The sequence below is a fragment of the Acanthaster planci genome, linkage group LG18, assembly GCF_054643075.1.
Source record: "Acanthaster planci isolate LZ-2023a linkage group LG18, COTS_SCS, whole genome shotgun sequence".
Taxonomy (NCBI): Eukaryota; Metazoa; Echinodermata; class Asteroidea; order Valvatida; family Acanthasteridae; genus Acanthaster; species Acanthaster planci.
In genome coordinates, this window is record NC_141794.1 from 4,662,109 (window position 1) to 4,686,864 (window position 24,756).

At 45.0% G+C, this 24,756-nt stretch overlaps 1 protein-coding gene across 19 annotated transcripts in view; it reads left to right on the forward strand.

Annotated features, from left to right (window-relative positions):
- LOC110978227 (uncharacterized) overlaps positions 1-24,756 on the forward strand; it is a 68,402-nt gene that overhangs the window by 39,124 nt on the left and 4,522 nt on the right. For 3 of the 19 annotated variants that reach the window (XM_087148824.1, XM_087148831.1, XM_087148840.1), the window contains 18 exons: positions 1,944-1,965; positions 4,082-4,144; positions 4,450-6,152; positions 7,254-7,347; positions 7,765-7,805; positions 8,194-8,221; positions 8,443-8,559; positions 8,958-9,077; positions 10,728-10,793; positions 12,379-12,549; positions 13,041-13,898; positions 14,519-14,593; positions 15,977-16,039; positions 18,018-18,077; positions 21,398-21,577; positions 22,241-22,318; positions 22,684-22,881; positions 24,271-24,425. In XM_087148824.1, the coding sequence (XP_087004950.1) occupies positions 1,944-1,965; positions 4,082-4,144; positions 4,450-6,152; positions 7,254-7,347; positions 7,765-7,805; positions 8,194-8,221; positions 8,443-8,559; positions 8,958-9,077; positions 10,728-10,793; positions 12,379-12,549; positions 13,041-13,898; positions 14,519-14,593; positions 15,977-16,039; positions 18,018-18,077; positions 21,398-21,577; positions 22,241-22,318; positions 22,684-22,881; positions 24,271-24,425 (4,092 nt within the window). The remainder of the gene's footprint in view (positions 1-1,943; positions 1,966-4,081; positions 4,145-4,449; positions 6,153-7,253; positions 7,348-7,764; positions 7,806-8,193; positions 8,222-8,442; positions 8,560-8,957; positions 9,078-10,727; positions 10,794-12,378; positions 12,550-13,040; positions 13,899-14,518; positions 14,594-15,976; positions 16,040-18,017; positions 18,078-21,397; positions 21,578-22,240; positions 22,319-22,683; positions 22,882-24,270; positions 24,426-24,756) is intronic. The other 16 variants (XM_087148836.1, XM_087148838.1, XM_087148839.1 and 13 more) reach the window with 14 other exon arrangements.

Genomic DNA, 24,756 nt, shown 5'->3' on the forward strand with positions numbered 1-24,756 from the left:
GAGAGTGTGCCAGTAACCACGGAACGTTCCTGTCCTTCCTGAGATTTGCATCGGTTTGTTGGGTACATGTTCATGTCTTTGCCATGTTTATGTATTTGTTTCTCAAAATTGTCAAGCTTCACTGCGTGGTTTATTTCAGAAAACTGGGTGACCTGGTCACTAGACACAGTCAAATCCACAATTTCATAGTGCCAACATTTTTGTAAAAGTTTTAAAAAATCTTGGAGTGAGATACTCAAAAGGATGGTCAAGAAGGTGTAACATATTTCCTAGGCCCATTTTCATAGCACTGCACGAAAGTTGTGTTTACAATAGTAGAAACAATACTGCCTTAGATGGTCTGTATATCACAGCATTGATATGCTGACTGTTGTGCCTGCTTGGAAATTTGTATGGTTACGTCACTGATTTAAGCAACATTTTCCTCTGAGGTTAAGCAAGTTTTTGCTGTGCTTACTGCTTGGTGGTCTCCAAGGAATAGATAGAGGCTCTGTTAGCACTGCAGTGGCTTTTAAGCAGCTGTCTGAATTTATTTCCGAGACTTATAACACTGTGCCTGTTAATTTTTGGAGGTTAAAAAAAGATCTGCTTTCCTTTTTTGCTTACATTTACTGTGCTCAATGGAGTCTTTGTGTTTGGCAAACACATTCTCACAGACACAGGGGAAAAAAATCAAATGGAAAGAACAAACCTGACAGTGCCGACCAATCTTCAATATTTACGGCATACATCTGTTTTTGCTCCCCCCCTTCATCAATCAGGTGTCCATTAGCAGACCCAATTCATTTTTTCCCCCTCGCTTTCTTGTTTTGCAGCAGGTGTCATTATATTCCAATCGGAGCAAAAGCGACCTCTTGGTCATTGCAGAGTGCTTTTTATTCTCTTATCGCCATCACAATTAATCTTATCTCCCATTTCTTAGATGTGCGTAACTTTTGGCCGTGTAAGTGCTTCAGATGGATTTCTGGTATTTCTCTGTGCGTGTGTACTGGCGTGTCATACATATAGTGTGGACCTCTGCACAAAAGAAGTCCACATAATGTAGGGTATGATGGCGTTGTGTGGACTCGCACACCTTCACACAATGTTTTCCCCTCCCTGAAAAATCAGTTTTGGAGGCATTTTGGGGTCAAGGTTATCTTTGGCAAAATGAGGAGGAACAATCCAGGAAATCGTCACAAAAAAATCCAGCTGGAAGGAGTTATCCCAGTGGGAGAAAAAGGAGCATTTACCTTAACCACAGGAGAACAAGGGCATGTCCACACTTCGTATGTAAAACAAGTGTAGGTGTGTGTGTGCGAGCGTCTGGGTTTGCGTGCGTGGGAATGAGTGAAATTACTTTGGGGGTTAAATTGGTTTTCTCAATGCCAAAACACACCCTGTGCAGTGAAGTCCCCAGATAACCCACGTTATCATGTCAATTTGACGGCTTGCTGCATGCACGACCCCTAGAACTACTGTACATGTACACTGCTCTTCCTGTTCGCCCACAGAAGCCCAGACATGTATGTAAATATTTAATGGCTGTTCACAAAGTTGGTCTTTTCACATTCATTCGAACGCCTGACTGTAGGGGAACGGTAATGAAGGCCTTTGCCGTTATGTACATCTCATTAACTTGACTACTACCAGATATTCCCTGTTAGTGTTAAAAACATGCTGCCGTTGAGGTGGTGAAATTGGACTCGTCAAACTTTCCCATGTGAATGCATCCATATGACATTCACAGAGATCATTATAGGATTGAATGAATAGATTTTTATGTAAGCAAAAGATTTCAACCGTTACCTGTGATGGAAAAGTTAGCTACATGTTGCATCCTTCCCAAATGCCAAGTATACATAATGTGTGCATGTATGTCATTTCCTGTACTTGACTGTGTCATGAGGAATCGGGAAAACTTATCACATTTGTCTCACGTTTTTCCCCAATGTCTTTCACAGATCCAGTCCCGGAACATATGGGGTAAGTTGGACTTGAAAACTTGACAACTTCATTTTCTCTTTGTGTACTTCTCCACTTTTAAGGGGGGAAATGTTATAACAATCACTTAAAATTGAATCCTTAAAAGCATCCGCACCTACCAGGCAGGACGTTGGTTGAAACCAAGCAATGAGTACTAAGAGTAATTTTATATTTAAACAGTCAGAAACTGCTCAAGCTCATTCAAATCAATGTACTCTGTGGTCGTTCTGTATTGTAATCTTTGGAGGTCAAGACTATGTTGAGAGTAGGATTTTTTTTCCCCCTCTGGATTGTAAAATAAATGTGAGTTCCATACGTGCAATGCAGGTGATATTTGTATTTGGAGGACATGTCTAATGTTTCTGTCAAGGAGGTACTTAAATATGCCAGTGTTTCTCGTGTGCATATTTGCACAGAGAGAGAGAAGAGATGACATTACACCTCGGGAAGTTACATGTACGTAGTTCTGCCTTTTTGAACTTGTAAACATTTTCCTTTTTTAAATTAAGCAGCCTGTCATGTGCATGGCCAGATGAAGCTTTGTATGTTAAGAAAGGGATGTCCACGCAATTATTCTCTTCAAAGAGAAAACAATCAATAAGTTTACTTTTTTTATTTTAATCTTCGGATGCTCCCGAAATAACTGGGCTGCACTGCCCCAGCCTGGGAAGGCTTACACCTGGCAAACTCTCTAGGGTATGCTGGACAATGCGTGTTCTCCTGTCGTAGTCGTTGATGCTCCCTGACTAAGTTCAGCTTTGGTCTGTTGTAGTGGGCTTGTGTTCCAAACAGTTTTCAAAGCTTCTGTTTGTTTAAACGATTGATTAGATGGAAAGAGAAAAAGAAAGAAAGACAAAATTGTTCAGCGGAGTTAGCAGGTGTTTTGGTGCTGCTCCTTTTTTTTATTAGCCTAGTGGTTGCATATTTACAATGCAGAAGTTTTGCTGTATAATCCTGCATATTGTGACCTGGGAAAAGTTTATGGTACAAGGGACATGCACATGTACCCAAGGGAAAAAAAAATAAAAAAATAGGCTACTTTTCAACTTATCTTGCACAACTGCTAGTTATCACAGAACATAGACAATAAATAACATGGAATTGGATAGAAGCTTAATTACATCGAAGAAAAGTAACCAGACAGAAGTAGACATCCTAACAAAGTACCCGAATGATAATTTGATTCTCCTTGCAGTTTGTTGGAACAAGAAAGACGAGTGTGTGGTAATGGACGAAAATCATGCAGAGAATATGTAAATTGAAACAAAACATACATGTACATGTATAACAGTGAAGTTAATTCAGTTAAACTGGCACATTCACATTTTTCAACACATTTAAGAAGCATAGATGTACAAGCTTACCTACATAAATTCAGGAAAAAATGAAAAAAAAGGACCAATTCATGCAATGTTTTGAGATAAAAAAAGGAGTGTAAACTGCAGAATACTCGGCTCTGCCGAGTATTGGAGCAGATGGAGAAATATGCAGGCATGGATGAATTCCAGCTTTTAACAATGGATAAATATGTTGTAAAAGCGTGTATTTACATGCACATGGTGTACGCAGGCATGGGTGCACTGCCGATGTACACAATGTACATGCGCAGGCAAATACGTTCACGTACTTGTTATATGACACTCAGTTACCTGTAATGTGAACACGTGATATACCACTTGGGCTGTATCTTCTGAGCCTGCGGTATTTTTTGAAGTATTTCGCTAGCCCTACATAATGAGCTGAACTGGAATTGTGCCCTTTGAGGTACCAAGTAAAATTGCAGGCATTGACTGTGTATGCACAGGCGTTGAAGACCAACTTTGAGCAGGCTGGTTGACCATATGGTCTCTCTTTTTTTTTTTTTGCGCATTCTGCATACCTGCAGATTTTGATCATTCTCCCAGAAGATTCTGACATTGTTAAACATTAGCTTTTTTTGGAGGAAAGATCAAAAAGGACCCGCCGAAGCGGAAAATTATGTGGCAAATTGATCTGGCCATTGTTTGTAGGATCAGTTGCGGGTTTTGAATCTTGTGTCTGTGAAATGGATTGGCATTACGAACGCCACCCATGCAGGGATTCATTCCTTTGGTTTCTGATTTCTCATCTTGTACAGATGCCCCACGCCCGGCTGCGATGGATCAGGACACACTAACGGCAAATTTTCCAAGCACAGATCGTAAGGGACAATTTGCTGCCTGTTATCAATTTCTGAACAGGTTACGTGTCAGCTGTGCCTCTTAATTCAGTCACCACATGTACAGCTCATACCTGCACGGAGAATAATAGTTTTGTTGTGTAGTACCCCTAGTGATGAAAAGTCATGGCTACTACGAAATGAAACGGATTTACTCTGATGAATTTGGCATTATTCAACATTGTTCTAGTTGTGGGAGGGGGAAGGGCTGACCTTCATGTAGCTTTTTAACAGAACGTAGCACTTCAGGGATACCAGCCCATATCTTTTTGTTAACTGTTCAACAGGATTGTCAGTTGCCCAGTAGCATCCAAGAAACGAAAGCTTTGCTCCAAGCCCACCTCGCCCGAGCCTCAGCGCAAGGTGAAGCGGTCCCGGCGCCGTGGTGGCAACAACGCCGCCTCGAACCAGGAGGAAGTCGATGACGAGGTCATCATCAACAGGCCTGCCACAAGGGGTGGGGCAGCAGCTCCAGACCCGGAGGACGAGAACTCCGTGTCCTCACTGGATGACGATCTGCAGTCCAAGTGCAGCCGGCGAGCCATTGTCAACCTCCAGAAGCTCCTGGACAACGTGACGGCCGAGATCGACCAGGAGAAGAAGGGGGCAGAGGAGGGGGCAGAGCTGCCCAAGAAAGCAGAGGAGGAGGAGGAGGAGGAAGAGGAAGAAACCCCGCCTGACGACGATGACGATGAGAAGGATGAAGTGGGCAAGGAGATGGAGACTGAGAAAGACGAGGAGGAAGAAGAGGAAGTTGCTGATGATGCTGAAGAAAAAGAAGAAGCTGAAGATGATGGAGATGCCGAAGAAGAGGAGGAAGAAGAGGATGAGGAGGAGGAAGCAGTGGAAGATGATGAAGTCCAACTGAATCTGTACGACTTCAAGAATATCAGCACCTCCGTTGTAGCCGAAGACCAGGATGACGAGGAAGTCTGCACGCCTCCCAAGCTTCATAAGGAACTGGCCTTTCTCAACCAGGAGGTGACTGTTTTACACGCTACTCCCGAATTATCCAAGGGGACTACCGCCTCGGAAGCCCTGACAACAACAGATTGCCTCTCGGATACTGTTGACAAGGAGACTGCTGATGTTTCAGGTGCCAAGCTGCCCTTGGAGAACAGCGAAGACATGGACGAGGATGAGGATGAGATCCTGGAGCTGATTGGTGATGAATCAGGAGATGATGATGCCTTCTCCTCCACCCCTCCCAAGCCCAAGGAGGCAGGGCAAGAAGACGAGGATGACTACAGCATCGCCATGCCACAGCTGCCCAAGCATCTCCGTCTCATGAGTGAACAGCTGTCGCAGGAGCTCGAGGAGGAAACAAAGAAGCACCAATCAGATGACAGCACCTGCCAGGAGAAGACCCTTGGGGAAGAGGTTTCCAAGCAAGTAGTTAACCAACCTATCCCAACCATCACCGAAGAGCAAAACACTGATGCTGCTGAGTTAGAGAGCAGCAAACAGATTGCACAGACTGAGATTCAAGATAGACTGGCAGAAGCTCAGCACGCCCCTGCTGAAAAGGAGGACCCTCCGGAGGTACAAGAAATGCTTCCAGAAGCTGAGGAGGAGACAGATACACAGAGTGTAACAGATGAGCTTCCTGCTAAGGACAGGGACACCCTCCTGACCGAGTCCATGCCGGTCCCAGACGAGCCGCTGGTCATTGATGACAAATCAGTCAGCCAGGCTGAGGAGAACAAAGAGAACACGCAGATCCCCCCAACCATTAGTGCGCTGTTGTCGGCTAAACCCCAGGTCTCCTTTCCGGCGATGTCCAAGATGCTGACCATACCCGTGGTCAAGACGGAGCCGGTTGACGTGTCTACGGCCGGCCAGATGACGTCTATGGCACTGGCGTCATCCAACATGACATCGGCCATGACGCAGATGAAGGAGGCAATGAGGAGTGTGTCTGGCACCCCGATGACGTCAATGCTCCTTACTGACGGCACCCCAGTGACAACGATGCTAGCACCAACATCAAGTATGTGTCCGACAATAATGGCCCAACCTAAGAAATCAGTCAGTAGTGGCAAGAGCCACATTTGAGTCAAAGGGCTTTGAAAGAATCTCGTCAATAAGATCACCCAAACTTTTTCCACACAAAGTACCGGTATGCTCATTTTCCTCCAATTGGCAAACTGAGCGGTGCATTTACTTCAAAACAAAGAGCTGAGTTTACTTCTTTTTTAATCCAGCTAAACCAACATTACTGGAAAAAGTGGCCTTTGAAAGATCCTCACTGTGTGGGATCAGGTGAAACGTTTTGCTGTCTGGCCATGATATTTTGGACAAAGGACGTTTCCTCAGATCGGCTGATTTCCTCATTCACTTTCCACAGTCGTCAACATGATAAAAAAAATGCACCACCTAGTCTCGTGCAAGTTTGGAATTTCCCGCTTTCAAAATTTCCCCAGGATTTTGCACACAGTTTGTAGTGGCATGAGCTCTTGTCTTTTTAGTAGAAGGCAGTGTTGTAGTCGAGTACTTTCCGAGTACCAATGTTCTCCGCAAAATACTAAACTGGGTAAGAGGGAATAAAGCCAGAGTGCACAGGCATTTGATGGTAAATGTGCAAAGGTAAGATTACAAAATAAATGTTAGAATTCAGACACTCCCAGTTGTGTAAAATTTAAGTTTTAAGGAGAAGGTCTGAAGTCATTATGTTGCTTTGTAATCTTACCTTTATGCATGTACCATCAAATGCCGATGTACTTCAGCTTTGTTCCCTCCTAACTAGTTAAATATTTGGTAGAGAACTTGGTTCTCAAAAAGTACTCGACTACATCACTGGTAGAAGGATATTGTAACATCAGAAGTTCTAGCTTTTAGGTGTGGATCACTCCCTTCCAAGGCAGGGTATACAGGACAAGAAGGTTGCATTGGCTAACCTGTTTTCAAAAAGAGCTGTCATTGGGCAGGATTTAAAGTATGACGGTGACTGAAGACACGGATACCAATTCTCTCAAGTTTTGTACCACTGAAAATGCTTCAGCAGTGCCAAGCGAGGGATACGTCTTTAGCAGATCGTCTTTCTTGTTTGTGGTTTCTCACCATTTGTTTTGCCTTTGTGCAATTTCTCCAGCAATGGCAAAAGACTTAATCGAGGGCTGTAAGTGCCCTACCCCGGGCTGCGATGGAACGGGCCATGTCACTGGACTGTACCACCATCATCGAAGGTGAGAGAGAATGAAATGAAATGTTTGAGATCTGGGAAATTTCTTGGATTTGGGTGCTACCCAGTAACTTCTGTAGATGCAGTGTTGCAGTAGAGTCTGTCACAAGTCTCTGCAAGTCCCTGCCAGTCCATCACAAGACTATTACTAGTCATTTTGTCTGGAGTCAGTTCACAAACTACTCAAATGAACTGCAGTGAAAGCATTCCTTTGACGTTGCTTACCCCATGGCCTATGACTGATCTTGTGAAGGGACTTGTGACTAGACTTGTGAAAGGACTTGTGGTGGACCCAACTCCAACACTGTGTGGATATCTAACAGAAAGTGGCCCATTTGAAATGGCCTGCCATGTACAACTTTTGTTTTTGGCCTTGAAATTCAGCATTACACCAGTATATTGCCTTTCTTTCCCCTCCTAGTCTTTCTGGCTGTCCGCACAGAGACAAGATCCCCCAGCAACGTGAGTACAGAACCATTAGTAACTTTTCCAGTTTCAACTGATAGTCCAGTAATGAAGGAGGGAAATGTGCATCGTTGAAATTAGTCTCAAAAGGGGTCATGCCAAAAATACTGTTCCAAGTAAGTGTGTTGGTTATTAGTATGTGAATAAATCAGCAGCATCTAGTTTCACATTAATTTCTGTGACCAAATAAAAAACAGGGGTGAGAACGGAAGTTCAGGGCAGGGAGGGCAAGGAGGACCTTTACGTTGTGGCTGTGCTGAGCCAAAGCTGTACAGTCGCACGCTGACATGAACGAGAAAGCCACATTTTACTTGACTATCAATATATGGTTATTATTAGTTTATTTGTATTCACTATTTTTCTGACTCTTCTTTTTTCTCCACAGTACTGCAGATGCACGAACATGTCCTGAAGTAAGCCATTCACAATACATATTCATGTCAATTAGAGCACCTCTGACACCCCCTGTGTGTTCTGTCAGCCCTGACTCCACCCCCCATCTACATTACATGTACCTTGTCCTGAAACTTACATGTCTGTACACTCACACACATGTATATTGGCGGCATCGCATGCAAATCCTGCATGATCATGAGATGTGATTTCCGATTGTTTCACCCTTGTTCCCTTGTAGGTGGAGTAAAGAGGGAGGACATAACCTTCCTCTAATCAACCATTCATCTTGGTTTTCAAACGGATATGCTTTTGTAGGGCCCGGGAGAGTTGAAGCAAAGTCAGGAACGCAATGCAGGTGGTTGTCGCGACCAAACAAGTTTTGTCAGGTTAACTTTTTTTACATTTGCCATCATAGAGGCTTAAAGGGTGTCCACGGCCCCGTTGTCATTGTCGCAAGGTTGCCGAAACTGAGTCACCTCAGACAGGCACCCTGTTTGTATTCACTTGACTTTCATGAAGAACTGACACTCGCATAGAACTCTCCACCTCCTCGTAATTTTACAGAATTGGTGCTCTACAGATCTTGCTCCACTTTTAAGAAAGCTTTATTCAGACAGAACGGTTTGAATTTCAGGGCAGAAAGGATGGCAATCTTACAGGCATAGATGTCGTTCAGGTTTACTTGTCGGTTAACTTTTCATGGACACATTTTTCATTAGGTGTAAATGGTAGATGCCCCTTTGTTTTTTTCAGTTTTTCCCAGCAGCAGGTGCGTAGGGCTCGACTGCTCAAGGAGCTGGAGCTGGCGCTGCTCAGGGCGCACCTGTTGAGGTTGGGAATCAAACCCGAAACTGTAGACCGTTTGATGGGCAGGTACAGGAATAACACCCCTAGTGGGGTGGTTCAGACTCGGCATTTGTGTTCCATCGTTCAAGTGAGAAATAGAGGATGACCTTTTTGAATGTTCCAAGCTTGTTCAGAGTTAAGTTTGGGAATTTTCGTTTCCTTCGGGAAGTTAGGATCTTAGCTTATGTCAGTTTCAGGTCTTGTGCTGCCGGATGGGAAAGTTTGTTCCATTGTTCTGTTTGAATTGTCAGCCTTCTTGGTGAAACCTAGCAGTGATTTCGTAGATCATTTGCTCACTAGACAGGCCTTACCTTTTCAACAAGTATTAAAGACACACTCTGTTGTGAGACTTAGGGCTGGAGTAAGAACATTTACCCTGGTCAAAACCTTCACATCTTGTTGTTGCACTTCTCTTTAGTAGGTTTCCGATTGGATTAAAGGTGAAGCTTAAAAGTTCTGAAATGACCTCACAATCATTTCATGTTTTATGTACTACACATCTAAGAGTTTTTATTGTTGCTTACACGACAGGCCTTCACTACATGTGTGTTTCTTTTTTTTTTTTTTTTGAGCATTGATTTTGGAGTTTCATCGTGCATGACTTCTGTGTTCTGTTCCAAAGTTTCTTAGTATATCCCCATTTTTCTTGATAGTTGTTCTTTTGTTTGTGATGCTTCATGTTGCTGTTTCTTTCTCTTTGGCATTGCTGTTTACTCTCAACTGAATGTCTCTCGCTTCTGTTTGTCAAGTGTGTCGGAGCCCTTTCAAAGCAAAGTTTGTTTCATTCTCTCGTTATTTCAATGCTTCATTGTCTAATGGCACTAAACCAGAAGAGAGAGAGAGTGGGGAAAACCGTTTTGAAAGTGATGAACTTGTCAAAGTAATCGGGAGCAAACTGACTAAAGTTGTATCTTCCTGAACATTCAAAGATTTGAGAAAACACACAGACCACTGGGGAAAGACGGAAGTGTGGGATCGAAAAAGGACTAGCAGCCCCCGGGAAGGTGTTAATGACATCACGGCTTTGTGTGGTTGTGTCACCCGACAGCCCACTTCCGTAAATGGGTCTTGCGCTTGTCTGTAATTTGCAGATAGGGGGACCCACCGAAGTAACCATGCAAAAGACTGATGCACATCAGCAACCTATTCTGAGCTGCACACCTCCCATATAGTATTAGTTATTAAAGGAGTGCAAGTGGAACACCGAATAGTGTATTTCGGCCTCGTGGTATACGAGACACAGATGCACTACATTATTCTGTGTTCTTTGAGTGCAAGTGTGATAATGAATTTATCATCAAGCAAACTTGACATGCAGTAAAGATGTTATAGGGGCCTATTTTGTATTTGTGCATTTTGCTTTTAGCGTACAAATAGCGCAGTGCGATGAGTGAAAACAGCGCATTACGTGGGGTTTGATATGAACCATGCAATACAGTTACATGTCACACTGTTTGTTGCCATGGATCGACCAATCAGAATTGAGAATTCAAGTTTGCCTTGAAGATAAACTACCAAATAATTCTCATCAGTAGGAAGAAGACTCGTGCGGTACTTTTTCTCAGTTTCTGCTCAGTTTGCCTTCCATTACATTTCCTGACTGACTCAGGTGCAGAGGAGAAGTCAATGAACAATTGTTCTGCTTGAACCCCCCTCCCCTTTTTTTCCCCTATTAAGCAGATGCCCGACACCGGGCTGCACAGGACGGGGGCATGTCAATAGCAACAGGAACTCCCACAGGAGGTGAGTCCATGTCCAGACCTGCATGTCGCAGCAGCACAGGGTTTGTTTGTAGTCGTTTTCCAGATGACCCTTGACAGGTCTTTTGTATTGGGAGGGTGGAAAAATTGAATTAAGAGCATGCAGCGTTTTTAGTCCTCAAGTCATTTTGACTTATTGTTAAGAGCTGCTAGAAAACTTGCTAAGTCAGGATTGGAACCTGTAGTGATTCAGTTGGCCTTGCTAAGCAAGAGATTTGTGGTTATGCTCTGTGGCCACTTCTAAAAAGATCGAAGAAGCAAAGTAACTGCTTATCAAATTCACGTGCTAAGCTGATGGGAACCAGCCACAGGAGGTATGCCGTGATTGTCTACTTGTGGCTGGTAACCTGTAAACATTTTCTAAGCTTTGCCAATTTGTGGAGAACTGCTCTAGGCAAATGCCAAAGGGAGGCGAACTGGAAATTGGGAAAGGTTCACCGCGTAATACGCCTGGCTTGAAATTTGTTGAACTTCTGCAAATTCGTAGCACAAGCATGCGATCTGACGTCACAAAATCATGTTCGTTTATGCTCTTTTTAAAAGTCTCAGACTTGAGCAGATGCTAAATACCGTGTACAGCATAGCATGCTGGAACAAACTTCAAAGTCAATCTTGTTGCATGTGCACAAGTGGGTTGGGGTTGGACGCACTTGTTTCTTGGTTAAGCACAAGGTGGTTTGTTATTGTCTGTTACAGAGAGATTCAATAGTTTCGGGTTGCAAGAGAACGGTACCCCACCGTTTTGAATAGGAGCTGTCTGTCTATGGGTTTATATGTCTGTGGCTGGTACTGGCTGACGAAAGGCTTGATCACAACCACCATCTTCAGCCAGTACTCCTTATAATTCTGAAACAGATTCCAAGGGAACCTGCTCAGGTGTCCCTTGTGGTTTTGCATGTACTGTATGCGATAAACATTGGTTGCTGATAAACTTGCAGAGAGAAAAGTGATTTGGAATAGCATTTTCCTGGTGAACAGGCTTGATTTTGATGTGGAGTTTCACGTGTCGGATTGTTAGTATAGTCAGATGCAACAAGGCTTACCCCAGCAACAATGCTTGCCTTGTTGGAAATTGCTTCATGTTACCCACTGAGTTAATTCTTACCACCTCTGTATGCGCTTGAGACTTTTCCCATCTGTTCATGCATGCACACTTTGAAATGTAACGTTTGGATGGACCTTATTAATGCATGTGTATAGTCCCTGGGTAACACGGTAGGTTGAAGGGGGAATTTTTTCGTACTCGGTGAACAGTTTTGTAGAGAATTTTGCTCAGTTCGTGTCAGCCACCCTGCATGATTTTCTCCATCAGTGAAGCCCTTCAGGTACCAGGTTGTTGGAATTTGTGTCTTGTAAATCACACCCAAATCTGATTCAGAATTGACCGGGAAAAGAAGCTACGCATGTCTTCCATTCTTGTTTTTGGTAAACTGAAATTATCATGCTGTCTTTCTCTACTGCATTCCATGGACTATTTCCCGCATGTACCACGGTCCTCACCTTGTCAATCGTCTCTCTCTCTTTCTGCCCTCTACCCCGTGGTTGAATGGCCTCTTTTGCCCCATTAGCTTGTCCGGTTGTCCCATTGCTGCGGCGGAGAAGCACGCGGGCGGTAAACTACAGCAGCCGCCGCCGCAGCAGCAGCCGCAGCCGTCCGGCGAGCCGATGAACCGGTTTGATGGCATGCCCCATGTCGCGACCAGCCGACCGGACCACGTGGTGGCCGACATGCTGAGCAGGTAACTTTGAAGCGTTAGGGATGGATGAGCTCTCTGGGAAGTTTCCCCTGTGTACTAAGAAATAATTCAGCAAACAGTACACCTCTAGGTAGCCATAATGTACTGCATCCCGAAGACATCAAGATCACAGTCACAATGTCAAGTGCTAGAGAAGGAAGAGCCTCCTGTTACTGCACAGTTTAGTACTTGGCTATTGATGTACCTGTGGCGATCCAGATCAAGCTTAAAAGCATGTGTGCAAGTTGGCGGGTGACATTGCTGAGAGGACAGACTTCATGTGTGGGTATTACTTTTCCCAAATGATCTCCAATATTTTGGCCTTACGCTCATCAAAATATATAGACTGTGGTTAGCGATGTCCGCATATTTCCACAATCTAAACCGGATATCAGTTTTAACAGCATAGGATTATTTTCTGATTTTGTTAACCAGGCTTCTGGTGTCATACATGTAGTTGATAGTGATGATTTTTTTTCCTGCTTAAATCACAGATCAGTGTATGTGAAGCAGATGGAGAGCGGCTACCAGCCCTTCACGAATTCGGGTCCACGGCCCAACCTACCCGGGGACGTCCGGTTCAGCAAACCGGAAGGTGTTCTGGCCTTTGATGCCAAGGTGGCTTACAACACGGGTCACAAGCGCATTGCCCCTAAGATCATCACAGCCAGCGACTTGAGCCCGCCAGTCAAGAAGAAGGTCCAAGCTGGGGACTACGACCCCAACGACTGCACCATTGACTCCACGTCCGCCCGCATGGCAGCCACTGCCCTCAACCTGTCCATCAAGACGCCCCAGCTGGCCCCCTCGACGCAGTTGACCATCCCCATGCAGATGCCGCCCCCACCCCCACCCCACCATCAGCACCACGCCCCGCAGACAGCCCACCAGCACCATGCCCCCCAGCCACTGACCGGCCCTGCTGCACCGGCATCGCAGCGGGCCATGGAGACAGTCAAGGTGGATAGCAACGGCACACTGGACCTCAGCATGAAGTCCAGCAAGTCTACCGAAGCGGCATCCGGCCCTGCCCCGGTCACCGCACCTGGCCCGAGTGCTCCCTCCCCGGCTTCGGTGCAGTCGGCGGCCAGTGGGCTGATGCAGCTGAGTGTGCCCCAGCCCGGGGTGCAAAACCCAGTCCCCCCCTTCATCACAACAGCACCCACCATCCTACAGATCCCCCGAAGCTACGGCGAGCAGCCCATGGACTTCTCCAGTGTTGGCAAACCACAGAAAGCCAGCAAGGCTCCCATTAGTTCGGTTTCATCGTTCCCAACCAATCTGACAACCAGCTCCTCAATTACCGTCGCAGCTATGCTGAAGACCTCCAACCCAGATTATGATGACCCAAGGTACCTTGTTTATTGGCATTAAAATCATTTTAGTCTTAAGGTCTCCTAGTTTCATTTTCATCAGATTGGCTTGCCATTTATGACATAATTGCGCTTTCAAGATCAGAATTTAATTTGGTTAGTCTTTAAAGCCTTCATATGATGAAGAACCAATCTAATCACCCTCTGCCAAAACCACATCAAAATGTAAAACCTCTTTTGTATTTGTTTTACGATCTCCATCATTCCATGTCACAATAACCATATAAATTTACCCATTTCATTTTTTTTACATTTCACATCTTTTTCACTAATGCAAGATAATCCAGTCCCATGAAAATTTCAAAATGATCGAACTGACTGCATCATTAATTGATTGCATCATTAATTTTGCTCCACTTTTATGTTCACTTCAAAATTTCATAAATAGCGAGAAAAAAATCTTTAATACCTTATAGAAAGCATAGTTAATTTTAGTGATTTCCTCCGTGCACAAGACTGCCTGGTTTACCAGTGCAATAACTCATTAACAGTCCCCCCTCCTTTCCCTCTCCCCCCTGATAATTTGCCTCTCTCTAATTTGCCCTCCCCCCCGTCTTTCTCTACCGTCCCTCGCTTGCTCGGACTGGCCACACTCACAGTAGTGGTGCGTTCATGCAATTTAACAAACCCCGCAAAATGAAGGGCGGCCTTGATGGGAAACGCGAGCATCTGAGGTAAGGTCCCACCGATCCCACCGCTGACACCGCACGGCGCCCCTCTGTGGGTCAGCTTCGGCCCCTGCATGCTGTCAAACCTCCTCTTGGTGGCAATGTGGAATAACCTTTGTCTGTAGTTGGGTTCTTAAATTGCATGAACCGTTCAAAGGGTGTGTGTGCAGGGGAGTAGTTTTTGTTTTTTTGGGGGGGGGGGTAAACATGCTTTTATGTCTACCTACATTTCCATAATTGTGGCACAAAAGGCTATGTGTACACGTACCGGTAGGCACGCCAGTACAAGTCACTAACGTGAACCTTTTTCTTTTTGTTGCTAATTTTGCGTTGGCTTTGTGCTCTATCGCTGTGTGCTTAGTGTATCTTTTATGTGTATGTCTCTAGAACGGCACCTGTGAGTCGGCCATCTTTTCACCCACAAAGGTCTCTTTTCACTCCGTAAAGAATACAAGTACATGTACATTCCGTACTGTCAGCTGTCTACTTTTGTGCATCATTGTCTCTTCCGCTATGTGATCCTTGTGCCCTCCGTGTTCTGGTGATGATCCTTTTGTACTAGTTGTTTCCTCTGTAGTGTACTTCCTTTCATCAACTTGGTCTCTCTGAAAGTTTTGTAGAGCAAGTTTTTAGAAAAGGACTATCAGTACATAAGGCAAATGAGCCACTAGACACACCTGTCTGTCATCAGCAGAATGTTTTTACCCTAACACTGGTAGTCTGAGAAACCGCAGGGCTCTAGTGGCATGCACCTGCACCGGTACGTCCTGGGTAACATCTTTCAGGAGATGTCCATGTTCATGTATGTCCTGGGACATTTGTACGTATAAAAAAACGCTAGTATGTGACGTCTGTGGACTTGCAAGACCCTGAGCGGACAACTCATGGGATTTGCAAGTCTTAAGGTGCATGTTTTGGGACATGCTGTACGGACCCGTTGTAGGGCGCGCATTGTACATTGACATGTGCCCCGCTCGTACATGGAATGTGTCGTATCATGTTCACATCCTGGAATATCCTAGGACATACAGTACACGTACATCACCCTTGATAGTGAGAGGTTAGTTTTATGCTTCTAAGTGTTAAAATTGCATATCACACAGGCATGCCACTTTGCCTCGGATCTGTTGAGTTCCTCGTGGTTTTTATTTTTTACACTCATGCCATTGAAAACTGAAAAAAACACTCAACAAGTTCTTGTAAAGATTTGAATATCCTCTTTTTTTGCATGCCTGATTGCAAAGTTTTAATTTTAATAGCAAAATTGGATTCTAATGGTGGTTTGTCAAGCTTGTCTGGACTCTTCCATACCTTGGGCGGGGTAAGGCAGCAAAGCTCACCATGCATTCTCAGCTCCTAACCTCACCAACCTGCTTCCCCTCTTCACAGTTGTCCCACCCCCGGCTGCGATGGATCAGGCCACGCCACAGGAAATTACGCCTCCCACAGAAGGTATACACGCTGCGGTTGCTTCTCAAAAACTTAACACATGGCTTGTTCAGTTTCCGTTTACAAGAAGGCTGTCTCTTTAACATGCTCCGCTCACCACAGATAGCCCACCTGCTTGAAAGATGAAGCCACCAAAAGTGAAACATAGTTTCAAACATAGCTAAGTCTTTGGTGAACTTTCGCTCGAAAAGCGCACCGAGATTAACACTTGGCCATTGCTGCGGAAAAGACCAGTGTGCAAAGCTTGGCACGTGATTAACCTTGTGTTGGAAGAGACCCTTTGCTTGACATGGATTGGTTGTACTCTTTACCCAGTTGTAGATGTACACATTCAGATTGGATCTTTAAAGTGCAAAATTAAAACCATCCCGGCTTTTGACATGTTATCAGCCTGTGGGTTTTGCCCCAACACTTTCTGCCAGTAGACGGGCAGCTCATACGTCAGACCTCTTTGAAGCCATTCACTGTTTGAGTGTACTTTTGCACTTCCAAGAGTATACAGTGTTGTCTTTTGTGGCAAACTTGGGGGCAACCGACAGAACTTGCTTCCGCACTGCGCTCTGCACATGCTCCGTTTGGCCCTTCGGAGTATTGAAGCAAAACGTTGTCACCGATATTCTGATTGGACAGTTGTGGGTTTCAAACTTGTGAGCTCTTCAAAGCTACTAGTACCATGAAACTAGCTCTGAATTTAGCAAAATGACCGACTGTTCTACTCTTTATGGTGTTTTTATGTAGGCCTACCTTATGCAATTAATTTTACATATTTCCATGCGCAGACACGTTTGTTTGAATGTACAGTGTTCACATGTTGTATTTTGCCTATTGGGAGGAGGGACCACTGTATCACAGTCACAGGTGCAGTTTTTAGAGTAGTTATGGATCAGAGTCGCCCAAGCCTTAAAATGAAGTGCCAAGCTGGCTCTAGCTAGCAGAGATCCAGCCAGGGCCAGCCCTAAGCAGTGGTGTTTTGAGCTGGGGGCCCGTTTGTTTTTATTAACTTGGCCATCAGGACTCTCTCTGTGCAAGTTTGTGCTTCTAAGACTTTAGAATGCCGCATTGTATCAAGTATTTGCCATTAAGAGCTTACACTGCCCATTCTTAATTGGGAAGGTGAGGTAGATAGATACCCAATTGAGTATAGCCAGGGGCCATGCAGTTTTTGCGGCGTTGTCAAGCCTGATTGATCATGCAGACGTGTCTCACCAAGAAACCTTTACCTGCCGAACACCATGCAGCGCACACCTGTACCTGTATGGATTGTCGGGGCCAACGTTGTAGTTGTTGTGTCCCTTGTATGTAAGTCCTTCCAAGTCCATCGCAAGTCATCTGTTCTTAAGCCAAGTTGTGAGCCATTAAAGCGAACTGTGACAGAAGACAATTCCTTGTCATTGCTCACCCCTGTCACTTGTGACTGGTCTTTTGAAAGGACTTGTTAAGGGGCTTATTAAGGGGCTTGTGAGATAGAGGACTTTTGACTGCAACGCTGGTCCGGGCCCCACTTCGTAGAGTTGCCAAGCACGCCAGATATCCTTATCACGGATACCATTTGCCTGGCAACAACAGGGTGCCAGGCAAACTGCATTTTTGTCCATGCCGCCTCACCCTGGTCCTCTGCCATTTTGGGCTAAGTGTGTAACATTGCTGAGACATTTCCTAGACCATTGCTAAAATGACCCGCTTTACAAGAATCAAGCCCTAGGATTTACGTACATGTGCCAGGGGAGTTTTCCCAGCAAAGTTTTTATTTTTGTTCTCAAATGCTCTGTGACATTTGGCCCCTGTTCCACTCCAAAGCTTTTCAGAAAAGGGCATTCTGCTAAATAAGAAAAAAAAAGGAAAGGAGTCACTGTTAAATCTCTGTGAAGTTCACCCCAGTTTGCATCTGCTCCGGTCCGTGTTTGTTTCGTATTTCGAAAGTCAATCACGATTCGTTTTTTTAATTTCTTTTTCTTTTATTTTGATTGCGATTTCTGCACAGTATATCGGGGTGCCCCATGGCTGACAAATCCGCCATTGTTCAGTCCAGTCAGGAGCTTAAGTAAGTGGATTCTTTGATTGGGTGGTAGAATATTTTGTCTTTTTTTCAGTTTGAGGTTGTGGAAAGCATTTATATTTCCTTTGGGTTTTCTTGTCGTCGTGCATGGCCTTGTCATTTTCCACGTTTTTTGGTCTGTTTCGTTTTTCTAGAAGTTGGAGAAAAAAATATTATTTGATCTCCATTTGATTTGGGCTTTTTTGGTTTGGTTGTTTGCTTCTTTTGTTCATCTTGGTGTGTATGATTTGTCGTATGCATGTTGGGCCATTTGCATGCTTTAGTTAGCCATAAGAAAAAGTTGTAGGAGAGAGCTCATGTTTGCTGCTTTTTATCTGTGTCTTTAAGTTTTGCCGATATGTTGTTCCTACACAGAACAGAGTGTGTTGCAGTGCTAATGAAAATATGTATTCGTATTAGTCAAGCTTGTCCATTACTTCAAACCATTACAATGGATAAGTCTGCAGTCTTGCCATTACCTTTTTACTGGGTCGAAGAGCATAAAAAGCACCGTGGTAGTATTTCTGTGTAGAAGTGGGCATTGCAGGATGGACACTTGGCAGCCTTCTGTCGGCAGGGAGTGTAGCCTCGGGCAGTCGCGCGCCAAGAATGTGGACGTCAGAGGCAGTGTCAGGAAAGACATTTTTCAGCTGGTTTCCTGTGAGCTAAGAATAGTCACAGAGTCACAGACCTTCCGTGACGGATTCGTTCTACATGTAGAGACCCTGCCACCTGGCCCCCCCCCCACAAAACTAGATTTGACTTCCCTGATCAAACTCTCAGTAAGGGCACTAGAGCAACTTGGACAGTTGATTTGACCGCTGAGCTCATCCCATAAAGACAGTGCCACTGCCGTAGAGTCAAAACACTTTCTGAGATTCCATTTCAGCACGTTAACCACAGGTCGAAACTCCTCATGCAAATATTACATGCATACATGGATATTAAGGCCTATTCACATGAGCACCGATAGCAGAGGTCCTGTGTGATGAAATCACATCGATGTTACAATCGCAGAGATATCATGTCGTGTGAAAGTCTATCTCGGTCACGAAATTGCACGGTTATAACACAGGTCCTGAGTGATCGTCGCAGCAATGGAGACCTCTTCCAAAATTTTTCATCGACGTGAAATCTGTGTTATGATCACTAGTGATCGGATGTGTGAATGCAGAGCGTGCGATCGTCGCGAGGGTCCTGTGAGTTGAAATTTATTACGCATGCGCACCCATTTGTTCACGTCTTCCAAAATGGCAGCTCTCCATGCAGACGTACTCGCTTTGCTACTCCAACTTGTGAATGTGATGCCGCAAAATAGAACATCTGTGCGTCTTTCTTCCGTCCGAGCTGCTAAATCTTGCAGGCTAATTTCCAGAGTAGCAATCAGCAATCAAATGATTCGTCGTTGCTGCCAGATTCGAGCACAAATGTTCATGAAAATTGCACTGTTTGAAGTCAGACCATACGAATGCATTTCGGGAAAAACGCAGGTACTGCATGACTTTAACATGAGAATCATAGCAAAGTATCAGCGATGCAAATTAACCTTTGACTGCAGTTGCAAATTGTGGCGAAACAAGGAACCTCAGCTACGTGATAAACATTGCACCGTGTGAAAGTCGGCGAAGAAATCTCACACATAGCAAGACACAGACGCAGATGCAGATTTGGCAGTTGGAGATGTTATTTTCTGAATGTTTTTCGTTTTTGCCCTGCACAGCTCGTAGGTAATCATGTGCAGTACGTTTGATTGTTTTCCTCTGTGTGAGTGGATTTGAAAAGTGAAGTTGCACCTTTTGAGGTGATCTGCGCAATGCCACACATTTTTTTGGCGTTGATGCAGAGATCAAACACCGAACTCCATTAGGAGGCAGCAGCCACTCACACCAACAATGCTGACATACATCATTCCCCTTGACAACTCAAGTCTCAGGTTGTTGGAGGAAGTCCCAATTGTTGCTGCGTACGTTCCAAGTGTTTTTTTTTTCTGTACCTTGTCAATCCTATGTAAGTAGCCGCCCCTTGGTGTTGGTAGTTTATAATCAGCAAAGGTTGTGCCATTCAGACTAGTGCATGACTGTAACTAGAGCCTTTTTTTTTTTATTTCCAACTTCTGCTCTGTTTCTCTTAGATGAGCTTCCTGTACATCATTTATTGTGACTTAATTTTTCTGTATTTTCACAGGAATTCCTTTTTTAAGCTGTTTCTCTTTACAGCAGGTTTAGATGACCCTGTCTTGAACACTGTGGGTTCACTATGTTTGGCGTTCCCACTCATAAATGTCAACTAATTTAAACCTTACAGAATAGTCTTGTGGCATTGATGCAACACTTTGGTTGGCCGTGAATGCCCAGGGGTCAAATATCATGGACTTTGGTACAATTTGGCTGAGTGTGAAAGAGCAGGGCTTTCACTTACATGTAGCATTAAAATGTTATCAGCAAAAAAGCAGGTGTCCTGCCGTCCCCCCCCCGTGTCACCCGCATGTGACCTTAGCTATTGGCACTATGCAATGAAGAAAGGGGGGCTCTGTGTTACCTTACCACCTTTGGGGGTCGACTTCTTTGTGAGAGCACAGTGAGGGATTGCTTGCATAAAAAGGCCTGTTGATACCTCAGGCGAATGTGAAAGTGTGGCCAGTTTGATGTCACAAAAAATTTGATGCGAAATTTCGCTAGGGTCGAAATGTGTTTAACTTCGACCAGTTTGGGACAGGAATATTTATTCTGATGTCACAAGTTCGCAATTGTGTTCGTTTCGACGCAAAGTGTGAACCGGCCTAAAGTAGGCAGTCCTGCATTGGATCTGTTCACAATTGTTTCCCAGGGCCCCCATTTTGTCCAGGGCTAATTGCAGAAAATGCCGCTTTGTGCCAAGATTGATTGAGGAGTGCACATTACCAGTTTGGGCTGGTCACCTGTTTCATGTAGGGCAAATTGAAACAGTGACCACCTTTCATCACTGGTAGCTTTTCCCCTGGGCAAACTATGCACAATATATACAATGGGACATGCGTTCATCACTCAAAAGTTGCCTTTCATGGTCAATTTTTCTTGCTCAGCAAAGTCCGTGCTCACCAGCCCCATTCAAGAAACTGTAACCTGTTCTCTCTGTTTCCATTGACAAGTGGTAAGGAGCCCAATCACAGTTGATGGACCTGGGTGCAGATGCAGTTTGTTCTGGGTATAGGATCTGTTCCAGTGTGCCACACTTTCAACAATGAAGTCTTCATGCCTAGTGCCCCTTCTTGTTTCGACTCAAAAGCAGAAGTTTTGTTATCACCGAGCGTTGCATTTTTTTTGTTCCACTCCTTTCACCTCAAACAGGTGTCCGACGCCGGGCTGCGACGGCTCGGGCCACATCACGGGCAACTACACCTCCCACCGCAGTCTCTCGGGCTGTCCCCGGGCCAAGAAGCGCAACGCCATGTACGCCCAGCAGAAGGCCCAAGCTCAGGCCCAGGCGGAGGCAGGCAACGATGAGAATGTGGAGGATCCCACCATGAGGTCAGTACAAAAGAGGAGAGAAAAAAAGAGAGAGGATGTAGAGGCCAATGTCGTCCGCTTGGAACTTGTTTGCCTCCAAAACAAACTGGTTACAATCTTGGTAATCATGTCAGTCTAATCCTGTCGTTTCCTGCCCACGAGACTTTTTGTGTGCTTCTTGAATTGTCTTGTCTCTGAGACCAGTGATTTGTTTTGTTTTTGGAGACAATTTTTGTTTCTCATTAAAGAAAAAAACTAATGTCAGTGTCCCTAAGTCAGTCATAAGTCTGATTACAAGTCGGCTCCCAAGTAGGAGGGAATGACCAGTTGCTAAGGATTCTAAGGGATGCCTCTTTAGGTCATGAAACTGCTTTGCCACTTTGTCACTGCTTTGCTACTCAAGATTTTCTGACTTGTGACTGCCTTACGACTGAGTTGCCTTGTGATGAGTTGAGTACAGCTCTGTGCAATGGAAGCCCCAAATCGTCTACATTTCTAGATGGCCTTGAACCACAGTGCCTGGCTGTGACTTCAAATCGTGGTGGAAAAGAGAAAAGTAGAGAACGTGGACTTCGGAGGGCCGTACGGTGTTGCTTGGCCCCTTTGTCGTACTCTTTTCTAAAGCATAACAACTGAGCTAATATGGCCTGCCGGGAATTTGTTCCCCTTCTTTCCCCCTCACAGAATTCCCCTCCCCCTTTCATTTTTGAATCCTCCCGGAACTGTTAACGATTACCAGTGGAGTGCGACAGACCTTGGCAGGTAGGGACCCATCTGTCACTTCCCGGGGTTAAGGAAAATGGCACAAGGGGGATGTTGCTAGATGTTTGGAGTCAAATGCCTACTTTCCCCGATAAAATAGCCACATGTACCCGTAGCCTTTTGCTGATCCCCACCTTTTGCATTTTTGAAACCTGTTCCAATGTCAAGCCCTCAGAATCGGTTTCCTTTTTATATCTTTCCACCCCCCCCCCCATTCCTCTTCCAGCCAGTGATTTTACCCTGGTGCAGGGTGATCTGTAGTCGGAGCTCAAAATGTTCTGTGAATGGTTCCTGCAGTTTCCTGTCTAAAACAGCATATAGAACTCAGTTTGTGGAATGCCCTGTTGTTTGGTCATAATCTGCAGGTGCCCGGTTCCCAACTGCGATGGCTCGGGCCATCTGACGGGCAAGTATGCCTCACATCGCAGTGCCTCGGGATGCCCCAACGCCTCCAAGGTGTATCAGAACTACCTGCGGGACGGCTTTGGTGCCAACGAGCAGTCGGGCTCCCCAGCTGCCGTCGCTCCCAAGTCTGTGAAAATGGAACCTCAGAATTCGTCGAGGTAAGGCTATATTCAACAAACTTTCTTTTCTGTTATTCATTGGCGTAGTTCTTACTCATTCTTTAACCCTTTGCTGCCAGATGGTTTGAAAAACGCAGTGCACATAATCGGGACTTTTGCAAGATTTTCAGTTTTCAAAATTCTTCAAAAATTCATCATTTCAATTGATGGACGTTTACTCCCACACAAATTACTGTCTGGTGGCCCCTCTAGTCTGACAGACAAAATCTCTTGATGCTGGAGTATTTCAGCCGGGCCTGCAGCCTTGTAAAAAGAGCCCAGATTGTGTGGTGTTATGTAAACTTTCTTTTGTTGATGAACCTGGCACAGTGGCGCTGCTGACCTCTTTTCAATAGGTACCAGATTAGCGTGCAGCGGTACTGTGTGGCTCATTGCTGCGGTGGTGGAGCGCTTTCGTCCCCGGTGGTAATCCGCTTGCACTAAATGCCCCAAACCGTGGTATACTGTTTCAAAACAAGGCTGGATTATCTCCACTATTGAGAGTGAAAAAATGTCGGTAATGCCCAGCAGCCTGGTCTTCTGTTCCGAGTACGGTCTTTTGTTACAAGGCCCAGTTCCCTTTGTCCGATTTCGGAGACCCCGGCCACGGGTATAAACACACGGTGCCCAAAACCGGAGTCCCTTGCAGCAAGTGGTTAAAGTTGGAGGAGGGGGGGTGTTGCAGTTTTAAAAAAAGATCATGATGTCACCATTTCCACTAATCGGCAAGCTGCTAAGTTGGAATTAAGTTGGCTAAACTGTGAGATCAGTTCTAGAATACAGTGTGTCAGTTTTCATCTTCAGTGGAATCTGAATGTGGAGATGTAACCGTTGGATTACTCCATGGTGTCGTTTTGATATTCTCCTTTATGTCATCTGCAACGGTGGTCGAGTCATATTGAAGAGTGAATGTGCTTTGCACTGTGTGGAAAACTTGTCAACTCTGCATGGTGTACCCTTTGTTGCTTTGTGAGGTGTCGCATGTATTTTCAGTTTCACTCTCTTTTTGTTCTCTGTGGTTTTGTTCCTTTTTCCCCCCGCCCTGGTCAACATCACACGCCGCCCTTGCCCATTTCCTTTCTGCTACCCCCCGGAAACCTTCCCTCAACACCTCTTTGCCCTTCTGATCTCCCATCACAACATCCCTGATTCTCTGCCCTGATTCCTGTACCCAACCTTTTCCACTTTACTCACTTGCAATTCCATCCACTTCATCTACACTTTTATTTACCTTGTCTCCTTCACCCCCCTCCCTCATCTTCCGATGACGGATTTCTCCTCTCTTGTAACTTCCTTGTGCCTGCACTGTCACCTTCACCCCTCTAACCTTGCCACCCCTGCTTTGCTCCCCTCCTCAACCCCCCCCCCACTCCCTTCTCCGCCTTGTAGTTGCCCGATTCCTGGTTGTGATGGCTCTGGCCACTGTAATGGTAACTTCTCCTCTCACCGTAGCCTGTCGGGATGCCCCAAGGCCACTAGTGTCATGAAGAAAGCCCGGCTGAAAGAGGAAGAAATTGCTGCCATCTCCCTGAAAGCTGCTCAAGGTTAGATGAAAAAACCCAACTCTATGACTGTTGTGAAATGGCAAAAAGACAACTGAGATAATCTCTATCAGGGTGCATGAAGATATGATGAATACAACCATTGTTTATATTGTCAACGCAGCTGCATTGGTTGTAGTGTGCGTTAATATCTTTCTAAAATGTCCCATCCTTCAAGGAAGGGCTCCACATAAAAATAGACTGTTCAAGGCAAAAGTATTATTAATAAGGTTGCTGTAATTGGTTTAGGGTGTGTGATAGATGTCTGATGTACTAGTCATATCCAGAATATTTCCAATCGGGATGAAAGTCTATGAGCAGTATTATCTTCGAG